Here is a 12483-nt window from a genome sequence, read left to right as displayed (position 1 = left end):
ATCCCTACTTTTATTAGCGCCAAAATTGTGTTTTTGTCTTGTTTTCTTGCTTGGTTCTTGTTGCATTTTTCTTATGATAAAGGATATATACATAAAGAAAAATGTATCTTAAAATTCCATTTCGATTATTTCTTTGTTCAAATTGTGGTTAATCAGGAGCAAAGGAAAAAAAGTCATTCGAAAAAGATGGTATTTGTGACTAAGAAAGATGCTGGCTGGGCCACACCCTCCTACTCCACCACACTGACTGTACAGCTAGATAACTGCAATACTGCTTTTCAGGTCACATTGGGTGTTTGAGGGGATGTAAGTTAGTGGGAGAGCGTGTCCACAGATGGCTGATGGAGAAGGAGAACGAGAAAGGGGACGTTTTGCACTAACAGTCCAACCCACAACTCCCAGGCAAGAACTACTGCAGAAACTAGGTCCTATAAACAACACGTTTTTGGATTTGGGCTAAAAACGGCATAACTATGATTAAAATACCACCGGGACCATTTGGAAAATAGATCAAAAGATGATTGGAGTTGGACTTTAATAAATGATGTAACAAATTTTACCAAAATATTAATATGTTTTATTATTTTATTGATATTTCTTCTTCCTCTTTCGGCTTCTCCCATCAGGGGTCGCCACAGCGAACGAGTCGCATGGTAAATTTGGCAATGTTTTACGCCGGATGCCCTTCCTGACGCAACCTTCTCAAACCGGGCTTGGAACCGGCACAGGGGTAGAGAAGGGAACAGGGAGCAGCCCGGAGTCGAACCCTGGTTTCACAGACGGAAGGCGCCACAAACCAGCACGAGCTAAACCGGCTTATGTAATTTTATCAGATTTTTTAACTAAAAGCTTAATTCACTTTGGAAAAAAACAAAACAAAATAAAAAAACAGCTTGAATATGAAAGAGGTTATTTGCATGCAACAGAAAATATCAAATTATATCAAATGATGAAAATTGAATGACATTTTCTTTTTTACAAATTGCAAAAATATCTAATATGATGGAATAACCAAATAACCACATAGCTTAATATCTATAATAAAATGATATTGTGTTCCTGTAGCAGTAATCTAACAGCTGCTACAATTTTATTGTATTTGCCTGCGTCAGGTCCAAAGCATTAAAAATATGGACATGTTTAATTCCTTTTTAAAGTCAAACATATGGTCCCTCTGATGGTGGGCTTGTCCTTTTATAGTATCAAACAGGTTTTGTTGGAATAACTTTGTGTAAAATCAAGATTTCTTTTGTTCTTGTGTCTTGAGTCATAAACCATCTCATCATCGAACAACAAAGTCAGTCTGAGAAAACGCCCTGCTTCTCCTTGATGACAAAAACATTCCATTCAAATTCAAATTCAGCTATTTGGTGCCAAATTTATGTTTGTGTCTCTGACGCCTCATGACTGGACAGGGAAGAACCATTGTCATGACAGGAAGGGGGCGGGGTTTAGTGCTGCTGGCTGCTGTAAATCACGTTAGTACTCAATAAGGTAAATCCAGCTAGTGGACCTGAGCAGATAGCAGAGAATCATTGAGTGCTGCTGTGGAGTAAAGACCGGCATGATTTCAAACGTGCCAACAGCCTCCACCGTTTCCTCTTCTTTCATGTAAGGAAACAAAAGTGCTTCTGGTGCCCGTTACGATGAGCTTCTTAATCTTGCAGAGTGTTCCATTTGAATCCCAAAAGACATGCAAAATCATGACCCCGAGGACAGAAAGCAGACACCAAATGCAGCGACTAAATTAGCATCCACTAGCATAGATGTCTTGAGTGGCAACTGCCCAGACTTTGTGACAGCAGCTATATCCAATTTGTGTCCCTGTGTGAATGATGCAATGTGGGGGTAGGGGGTCCCTGATTGGTATTCAAGAGTGTTTCTTTTCCCTTTCTGGCTGCTACCTGCCCCGCATCTGTCTGTTCAACTCACATCCATCAATCCATCCAGACAGCTAGAAGGTAAAACAGACCCGGTGAGGAGGCAGGGAAACGTTGCCTCACAGAGGGAGGATGGGAGGGGGGCAGATAAAGAATGAATGAAGATGGAGTGAGAGGAAAAAGACTGAGCTCCACAGATGTCTTCTGACAGAGTCAGACTTTCAATCTGCATGCTCAGAGTGGGGATTAACAGCACTTGTGACACACAGCCGATACGCAAGCATTTGAGTGAGTCTGGAGTCAGGATGCTGAGTGAGTTACAATGGAAGAACGACGAGGGGAGGCCGACAAACATACCACTTCCCGGGGGAGGAAGGCATCCTCTTGGCGTAGAACCAGCAATCCCACAGCTCCACCCATGGGTGTGGCCCTGAGTAATGCCACCACCTCTTCCTGAGTCCGCCCATTCAGATCCACTCCGTTCACCTGAGCAAAACATGAACAAATGGTGAAACGACCGTAGGGTGAGAGTGATGTAGGGGTAAAAACTTCAGTAATAGCAATTCAGGAACCAGTGGAACCAGCTCTTGGAGCCTGATGGGCCATCGAGCTCCTCATCTCCGCCCCCCTTCCTCAGAAATCCCCGCAGCACCTTCCTCAGACGCAAATGTCTCATACAAGCATCTGGAGTTATCTAAGCTTGTGTGATGAAGCGGAGGAGTCATGTGACTAAGAAACATCTGCGAATACGTGAAACCACAATTACTGAAACGCCAATTGTTTTTTAAAGTTGCTTCAAACAGGAAGTGCTTTTCGAGTTAAAGCCATCAATTTAAAGTGCTTTGTTTTTCAAAGCTGCTTCAAACAAAAATACAATTTTGGAATAAAAACTATTATAATAAAGTGCTTTTGTTTTTAAAGCTTCTTCAAACATGGAGCACTTTTTTTAATTGAAGCTATCACGATAAAGAACTGTCTTTTTCAAAGAGGAAGTGTTTTTTTTTTATTTAAAGCTCCCATAAAAAAATGCACAAATTTTTTTTTTTTTCTGTTGTTCTAATTCCATGCTAAACATGGAAGTTGTGGGAGATGTTGTGCAGCAAAACAAAGTGCATACAGTTTAAACTTTTATTTTTTAATAAATGTGTTTATTTTTTAAGCTAATTACTTGGACAATGAGTTTTTACCTTCAGAACAAAATCAAAGTTTTCCAAGATGAAAAATGGTTTTAAGAGAACAATTTTTCATGTAAATATTCTGCAGAACGTGAATGATGAAACTCCCAAAGCTTTTTGATTTCAGGACATTTTTCTTCATCACATCAGAACAGCTACCTGAAATGAATTGGCTTTAATTTCAGCAGAAAAGATGATTAACATGTTTTTGGCAGGCCTGGTGTGTTGTTCATCCTAAACCAAAGGTTTCCACCACATGTGAAGCATAACCTGCTCCCTCTGGACTGATGTGGGAGAAACCACCGCTGGCTCATTTTCTCACCTCCAGCAGCCTGTCTCCTGCCTTTAAGCGGCCATCTTGGATGGCGGCTCCCCGCGGCAGAATGTTCTTCACGTAGATGGGTGCCGAGCCCCCGATGGGAACATCTCTTGACGTTATACTGAAGCCCAGTCCCTCAGGGCCTGTGAGGAGACACAGAACGGATTTTAAGCGCAGGATTTGATTTTATTTGGACGTAAAGACAAGCAGCTCTAAACCGCAATAAGCCACTGAGAATCCATTCATATTTGGCTGGAACTGTTCCCAGGGATCTGATGTAAGTAAAGGCAATTATGTAGGTCAATGTGAGAGGAGATGTAAGGCTCACAGCGAGGAATGTCTGATAAGACAAGAATATATCACCTGTTAACAGTTTACAATGAGTTTTAAATACAAATTTTTTTATGTTTATTTAAAAAAAATTTTTTAAAGCATTTGAGCTGAGGTCAAAATACTTTTCACCATTCCACCATTGAAAAGACTGACATTAATTTGAGAAAACAAACATACTGATCTCCAATACTGAAGGAAAAAAGGATTTTTTTGTCCTTGACCTGACTTCACAGAGCTCCTTCAACTAGGAACTTATGCCACAATAACCTACATTTCATTAGTGCAGAGTGTTTTACTGATGACGGGGATAAAAAAGACAGAGAGGGTTGCACTTCACCATGAAACAAGGCGGAGAAGCTTCCATTTGTAGGGTTTGCCGAACATTACACACAATTTTCTATGCGTTCTGGGATTATAGAGGATTCTACAAATACAAGGACGTATATAGTGTAAGTAAGAAATCCAATAAATCTAATAAAAAAGGAACACATGTGGTGAATTAATAAAAATATGGATTTTTAGATGACATACATGTAAAGGAGCATTAAAATATGGGGACAAATATTTATGGGGTTAGGGTTAGGGCCCGTTGGTTGGGAGGGTGATGGGACATCACTGTGAGTAATCAGGAGATGTCCCCTCAGTGCCCTACCCATCAATTTTAACTGCACCCCCTAAGTACACACACCCTTTACTCCTCCAAATATACATTCCAACATATACACACATACATGCACACACACACCCTCACAAACACACACACACGCATTTCGCAAGGAAAGTGGGACCTTGGACCATCTGTCCCCTACCCCATCCCTGGTAGGGGGAACTGGGCCCTTGGCAACGGCGGCCGTGTCCCCTGGGTGCTGGTTTCCTGGGCCCAGAAGCGCTCTCTCCACGCAGGGGGAGGGATCCCTGAGCTCTCTGGCAAGGCCAAGAGCCGGGGATCGCATCACACCTGAACTGGGGGGTGTCCGACTCCCTGTGGTGTGGGTTCTGGTCCTTGTCCCTGAGTGGTGGGCCTCGCCAAATTTCCAACTGTGGGTGAGCCTGGTCGGGCCATGTTTACAACACTTCTTGTTGACCCCCTCTTCTCCTGTGTGCCCTCCTCCTGGGTGGGGGCGGCTGGCCCCTGCCTTGCTCCTTCCTGGACCCACCATGGGCCGAGTGGGTGGCTGCCTGGAGCCCGGAACGTGGGGTCCTGACTCGTACCTGGGGTAGGGCGGGAAGATGCCCAGACCTCCTGGGTGGTGATGAGGTGGTCGTCTGGGGCTGCGGGCACTCTTCTCGGGTGGGGCCCGGCGCTGGGCCCTCCTGGCGCGTCGGCGGGGCTGCTCTCCTGGTTGGGCCGGGGCTGCGCTCTCTGTCCCCCCATGCCTCCCTGCTCTCTGGCTCTGGGGGTCTCGGGCGGTCCTGTTGGCCCTGGCCTGGGTGGCGGATGTGGTCACCCGGAGGGCGGTTGTTCTCTGCTTACTGCGAGTGGCGTTGGGGGGTTCTGGCTTCCGCACCTGGTGCGGCGGGGGTCTTGGTGTGGGGATGGCTGGGCACTCTCCCTCCTTATTTCACATTCCACCATCCATTTTAGAAGAACATAAACACTCACCTGAGGACAGGTGTTAGCTCACCTTTGCACTAATAGTTTGTTTGATTAAATGAAATATTTCACCCTAGTTGGTTTAAAAGCATAAGTATGCGTGTGTGAACACTATCTGTTTTGTGTACATGTTGACATGTGGACATTTTGCAGCCAACAGTTGTGTTTATAACATTTGAGTGTGTGTGTGGACAGGCCCCGCCCCTTCTAGATTTGTATTACATCTGAACCTGACCGTATTGATAAACATCCAGCAACTTGTTGCTTAATGCTGCTTCATGGTTTTACCCCCCCCCCCCCCCCCCCCATAATCACCCTTCTACCCCCCCTCTCTAACATCCCTCTCTCTTCTTCCCTCCTTTCCTTTTCCGTCCGGTCCTACACAATAAATCTTTAAATATAATTAAAATGAATAAAGTTTGGCCTCGATTACAAAAGGGGTTTATTCAGACATACCTTTGGTTTGTCTGATGATTCATAACCCCTGTTGTTAAAATAAAATATGCCCAACACAAGCTCTCATCTGTCTGCCCAGCTGATGGACAGGACAAGTTAAAAAAATAAATAAATAAATAAATAAAATAAAATATGGGGACCATATTTTATCTTTTAGGCACCCTGCATTTGATTAGTTGAATGTTTATTTTATTGTTTTTATGTGAAGCAATTTTTTTTAATTATCTTTTTTACACAAAATGTGCGACACAAATAAACTCAACTTACCTAAAAATCAATTTTTTTATCTTAGGTTTTTTCAAACATTCAGTTTTATTAACTTATTTTTTGGGTGTAAATGTAGGGTTTACAAAGTTTGCCATGTTTCATTATTGTTTGTGAAAATGGGAAGTATTTAGTATTTTATGACTATGAATCCTGCCCTAACTACAGGAAATTGTTCACCATTATAGTTTGACATCATTACAATGACTGCATATCCTGATTTTTGTTCTTTTTTATGTTTTAAATGTATTTCTAAAGTCTTAGTCACATGCACACCTACAGTGGTTGACTTGTACGAGTGCTGTGGGTTGTTGGGTTGTCCGGGACTGTGGAGGCTCGTAGAGAGGAGAGGCTTCATTTTAGGGTCAAGAAAATGGAACGTCCCATTGATGTGCGAGTTTTAAGTCTATGTGTAAGCATAATGTAAGTGGCACAGACTCATGACATGTGGGGGATGCTGTTGTACGGTGCCCTTTACACCACATTCATTAGTAAGCTGCGCATGCTGGCCCTCAAAGGGGGGCTCTTACTTACTCTCACTCTCACTTACTTGTGCATGTTTTTTAAGAGTTTGCTACAACCCGTCATTCGCAGCAAGCCCATAGAAATAAATGTGCATAAACATATTTTGCCAAACAGTCAACAATCTTCATATTTCATGTGCCCTGTACAGGTTTGTACATTTTTCACCTGCACACAACCTACAGTTCTTGACTACTTAGCAACATTTCCAGTTTGGCCATTCCTCCTATTTCCAGACTTTCCATTCTCTGAAAAAATTCCTGCAAAAATCCTCCTTTTTTGTCAAAATAGCGAATAATCAAAGGAAAATGTAATGTGAGTAGAACTGCATCATTTTGGATTCAAACTCTGCAACAATTGCAGTCAGTTTCACCTCACCTGCAGGCTGCTGGAAGTGAATGAAAGACCAGAACTGAATTTCACTTCACAATACAAAGTTTCTGCAGGCTGTTGCTGCACAAAGTGCAATTATGAGAATTTGGGGCCAATTAGAATTATTCTCAAATGTGTATAAAGTTGACAGAAATGTTACTTTAAGAATTCTTTTTAAAAAGCCCCCTTTGCTGTATCTGAACTGGCCTTAATCCTTCCCGCCTGTTTGACTGTACTGATGCAAAAATAAAGAAATAAAGAGCTAGACACTTTCTGTTTTACGTCCTCCACCTAATCCCCCACATTGATGAGACAATCAACTTCCCACAGGCGGTGGAGGTGCGTTATTACTCTCACCAGTAAATGTGTCCACAGTTCCTGCCTTTAAATAAGTAGGAGGATCTTTAAAGCTCCCATTAGCCTGATTAAGACTCACCTAGGCAATTTCCTGCACCCAAGAAAATTCTCTGATTGGTTTCAAAAGTCGATGGGATTTGCGAGAAAAGCATCGAATTCAAGAGCAAAAACAACAGCGGAGTTTAATCTGCACCCAAAGCCGTGGGTTTAGGTCGCAGAACAAAGCCTGAGAAGACAGAGCTGCTTTTCCGGGATTTTTAATAATCCCTGCAAGTGTTTGCTTCAACTGCAACAATCGTAAGGTGAAATGAGAAAAGAGAACATGTCTGAGTGTTCTCACAACAGTTCTCTGGGCTTTGTAACCACGGCGGTGAGTCAGGATGCGAGGAGCAGCTGGGCGTTTTGATGCTGAATCCACTCACAGAGGGAAGGACAGAGGGAAGTGAACACTTCAACAGGCATATGGTGCAGACTCTATCCTGTGGCATTTGACAGCACACAGAGACCAGCGGCTGCTTAGCAACAAGCTCCCTGGCCCCTCAGACCTGGCAGCGACACCTGGAATCCTGCTGGCAGAGGTTCACACAGCTTCAGCCAACTGTCAGTCAGACTTCGGCTACATTTCTTCTTGGATGCTGCCTTTTTGTAAATTATTTTTAAGAAAAAACTGGAGGTGATGCATTCAGTAAACAGGAAAGGGTAAACCGTTATAGTCTTTTTTAAACATGATCTTTCAACCAAAAAAAACCTCATTCATGAAAAGACCCGATCCGATGAAAATTGTATTTGAACATGTTCTTGTGGCATTTTTCCGATGATCGAGGAAATATATAAAGAAAATTAGGATCAAAATTGCATTTCTGAGTTTTGCTTTATTGAGATCATTGTGAATTAGGACCAGACAAAAAAATGAGTTTGAAAAAGATTGTATTTGTTATGAGGAAAATGCCCTTGGTGGGTCCCAAGCTCCCTGCTCCACTCCATTCCAATGTATCCACTTGTAAACGAATAGATCCATCTCTGTTTTCCACACCTGAGCTGGCATCAGGCTCAAACTGTATGGCCAGATGGCTCTGATATTGATTACTATTATTGCACTGATAATGTTAGGTTGGGGATGTGAGAGGCTGTTAGCTAGCGGGTGAGCACATAAACAGATGGGTGACAGGAAGTAGGGTGAATCTCTAATGAACTCCTGCTGCTCTGCAGAAACTATGTCCCAGAAAACGTTGCAGATTGTTTGATATTGGCTAAAACAGCATAATCATAATTTAAATCCCACTGGTGCTTTTACAATAAATCACAAGTTCAGAGTGGGAGTTGAAAATGAAGGACAATATAATATTTTCTTGAGAGTTCCTCAGAATCCATCTTACCTTTCTTCAGCTGGATGTTGAGTCTTCTCCCAACTTTCTTTGTGTATCCTGACGTCAGGGTGGAGTTTAGCCCCTTTTGTGGCGAGTGCGTCTGTCCCGTGGGAGGCTTCGCCGCAGTGACAGCAGGGTGTGTCAGGGGGGGGTAAGTGTCAGCGGCTTCTGGGTGAAGGTGTGCGTGAGGGTGGGCGTGTGGGTGAGACTGGGAGCCATGGCGGGACATCTTCTGCTGGTCGGCATTCAAGCCTGTGCCCCCCGCTGTGAAGTTGGGGCTATAGCGGCCAGAGGAGAAGGAAGGATTCCTCTCGGCGTGGGAGATCTGCTCATAATGGACCTTCATGGAGGACGGCACCACGTGGAACATGATCACAGGAGAGCGCATGGCTTGACGGAACATATTCTGGGCTCTGGATGGAAAGAAAAAACAATTATTAGACTGATTACAGCCTTACATCCAATTAATATTGTTCATAATTGTCTTTGCCTCCGCCTACTAGACGTCCGTCTTCGCCCACCTGAGCTTGTTAATTAATACTCGTGGAAAATGTGAGTGGCTCTGAAAGCAGCTCCATCACATAATCCCCTTATTCTGCTGCAGATAAAGGAGACCTCTTCCGCCTGAAATCCTCTTTCAAAGTGAGCTGCTGCACAAAAGGTGTGAGTGGAAACTTATGTTGAGTGTCAGCGTTCTCTAAAAGCACAGCCTTTTAACAGCACCTGTTCAGAAAAGTGCTCTTTCTTCACACCTCACTACGACAGCTGAACCACAGTTTGGGAGAAAATGGTGGGGGGCCCCAGAATGCTTTTCCCCTCCTTTCCTAAATTTCCCAGAACTCCTCAAGGAGGACAGTCTCGTCACGGCGTCTTTGCAATTTCAGGCTCCATCCAGAGCCAGACAGGATGTTGTAAAGCCCCCCCCGTAAAAATACCATTTGATAAGATCAACAGTTGCTCTGATGGTCCGAGTCACCACGTGTATGGAGGGGTGTGGGAGTCCAAACTTTCACTTGACTGTAATCAATCTTGTTTAAGCAGAAGCTGTTGAAATTATAACGAAAGCTCCACCTAGTGTTAGAGCTAAGAATTACAGTTACACTAAGGCTAAAAACATGCACTAGTAGGGCACAGAAAGTAGGCGAAATTACATTAAAAAGTTTTCCCGAACCTACGAAATTCTATGTTGGATGACATAAAACCCTTAACTGTGTATGAGAACTGGACCGAGTGAGTATGACATGACCATAGAAAATGGCTTACTTCTGCCTCCAACAAAGTGAAGGTAATTCGGTCACCATCTTTTCGATAGACAGACGCCGCCATGTTGAAAACAGGCGACATCTGTAAGCAGTGATCGTTCCAAGTCAGTCTGATGTTTCTACAGAAAACATGCTCATCAATCATGAGAGCGCTCGTTATATCAATACAGACTATTTTTTACATTTTTGGTTGCTGCTGTGCTGCTGGATTCCTGTCAAGGAAAAACTGTACCTTGTATCAAAAGTGTATCAAAGGCTGAAAAACACTGCTCTAGTGCCTCCTCCAAAACATTAAATGACCTCATATATGGGTGGCTGTGGTTCAGAAGTACAGCCGTCAATCTCTGATCAAAAGGTTGCGAGTGCGACTCCTGCCTTGCCTGTCCATGTGCTGACATTGGTTCAGGTGGTTACAGGTTTGTGCCCTGCATTAGTGTGAATGTGTGTGTATGGATCACAGTGAAGCACATTGGACCTTCATCAAGGCAGAAAGGCACTGTATCAGAATATACCATTTCCCATTTGTCTTTTACAGATAAGGATAAAACTGGATTCAGGAGATGATCAAACAAGACGGGTTTTATGGTTCTTTATTTAACAAATCAGCTGTTCTAAGATCAAAACATCGGTTTGGATGACAGCACACTCAGTGAAGCGTCACTACAGATACTTTCACTTTACTGTAATGACCAAACAAAGAGAAGACTATTTTCTCTGATGTTTTCCCAACAGCCTTGTTGATTTTCTGAGTGATGCTTTTGCTTTGGCTAAACTATGATGTGATTTTCTCATTTTCTACCAGCATTTGAAGCCTGTTGGATCAGTGTGATACACACATTCATGCTGCAGATATCCTACTTTAAACTATGTAATTTACATAGAACTACAAATGTAGCAAAGATCGAAACAACCTTTTTTTCGCTCTGACAGAAACTTTCACTTATGGCTGATTTTTATTTCATTTGTCTGCCAAACACGGTGTTAAAGACCTGCGTTTCCCTGTAAACTTGCTTCTAAAAATGCATCATTATTGTGCTCTTGAAACAGCCAAGAGGGTGGTTTCTCTAAATCATCCTAACACACGCAATCACTGCAGGATCTTTTGCTGTTTGAGGACATGCAGGTACACAGTTTCAACTCATTGTTTTACTAAACAGCATCAAGGCTGGCGTGCAGCTGGCAGAGTCTTGAAGCTGTGTGGGCGGATTAGACGGAGAATAAAAGCGAGGGACACAAGCAAAACTGTGATTGTTAGGAGGATGCAGATGACAGAAGGAGAAACAGGAAGCTGCTGGAACAGGAGTCCAGGAAAGGCGCTACTTAAACACTGGGAGGAGGAGTGAGAAGACTGCAGGAAAGCTAAAGGTTACCTCCGCACAGATGCAGAGCCAGATGGGTTAAAGAAACCAGCATTAGGGGATAGGTTAGAAGTGAAAGGAGTACATTTGAGAGGAAGGAGAAAGCCAACAATAAGCTCTCGACCGGCTCCTGTGAGCTCTTACTGTTCGAATCTGATGTTTCGCAGGTCTCCGTTATTGATACGGACGATGCAGTCGTTCTCTTGGAACAGGCCCTGCTGTTCCGCCTTCCCTCCCTTCTCCAGACGCTTGACCAACAAGCCAAGAGTCCTGAAAGTTCAGAGGTTCATGTCAAGAAGGTGCAACCCAACAGTTTCTGACACTTCTAACACTTGCTGCATTTGTTCCACCAAACGGTAACTTATTTTCCTTTTTTCTCTGAAGTCTCGTTTCCATAGTGGCATGGCTGTTCAAAAATGAGGACACCTAAGTCTAACTGCTGCCTGTGCCTCATCACCCTGTACGCCGCGCGGCCATGTCATCTGCTTCATCCCTCTGTCGATGAGGCTTTTGAGAGCAAGAGAGGGGTCACAACCCATCAGGGGGCTATAGAGACTGCGCGGGGGAGTCATCTATTCACAGCAAATCAACTAATTCAGAAACGCCACTGCTGAGGGTTGATGCTTCACAGACCTGGTCTCTGTTCTGACAACACACAAAAAAGGACAATCAGTGGAGACAGAAACTGGAGTTTGAGGGAAGCCACACTGAGCTTCAACCACTTCAATGACCTGCTGCTCCTCACAGCTCCAGAGGACCCTCAACTGACTGAATCTGAGGATGGAAGCAGGAACCTGACCCAGTCTTCTTTCAGGGTTTTTCATTCTGTCCGTACTTTTTACAGCTACTGTGGCCTGTGGACCAAATTGCCCCGCATTAAAACCTCCACCGGCCTGCAAGCTTCTTTCATAAAAATCATTAATATGCTGCCCCCAGCACTTTCTCAAAACTGTGCATTTATTGATTGTAATTGGCTGAATTACATTAGAAGTTATTTTGAAATATTTGACAACGCTGTTGCATGAATCTTTCTAGTTCATTTTGAGTTAACTTCTGAAACACAGACGGTAAATTAGAAAAATGAATAGTGACAGTGACACTTTCAGGACAGCTGGAAATTGGGGAATTTTTAGTGAAATACCAAACGTCTGTATTTTCCTAATATCCCAAGAGACTGGCAGTTTTCAAGGGGTTCAACATCAAGTGGCACTACAAGACAAGGCA

General features: G+C 43.5%; 1 protein-coding gene across 35 annotated transcripts in view; it reads right to left on the bottom strand.

The window, feature by feature from the left end:
* The window catches only part of pard3ab (par-3 family cell polarity regulator alpha, b), a 363970-nt gene that overhangs the window by 180831 nt on the left and 170656 nt on the right, over nt 1–12483 (bottom strand). For 27 of the 35 annotated variants that reach the window (XR_013650782.1, XM_078935589.1, XM_078935591.1 and 24 more), the window contains 4 exons: nt 11404–11529; nt 8649–9052; nt 3378–3517; nt 2238–2366 (listed from right to left, as the gene is read on the bottom strand). Coding sequence is in view for 34 of the 35 variants with exons in the window: in XM_078935589.1 (XP_078791715.1) it covers nt 2238–2366; nt 3378–3517; nt 8649–9052; nt 11404–11529 (799 nt within the window). In the remaining variant the exon portion in view is untranslated. The remainder of the gene's footprint in view (nt 1–2237; nt 2367–3377; nt 3518–8648; nt 9053–11403; nt 11530–12483) is intronic. The other 8 variants (XM_078935595.1, XM_078935605.1, XM_011485963.4 and 5 more) reach the window with 1 other exon arrangement.

Source organism: Oryzias latipes, chromosome 17 (genome assembly GCF_053564925.1).
Source record: "Oryzias latipes strain Hd-rR chromosome 17, Olatipes_Hd-rR_3.1".
NCBI lineage: Eukaryota > Metazoa > Chordata > Actinopteri > Beloniformes > Adrianichthyidae > Oryzias > Oryzias latipes.
Note: the sequence above shows the minus strand (reverse complement) of the source record. Positions and strands in the feature narration are given on the sequence as shown.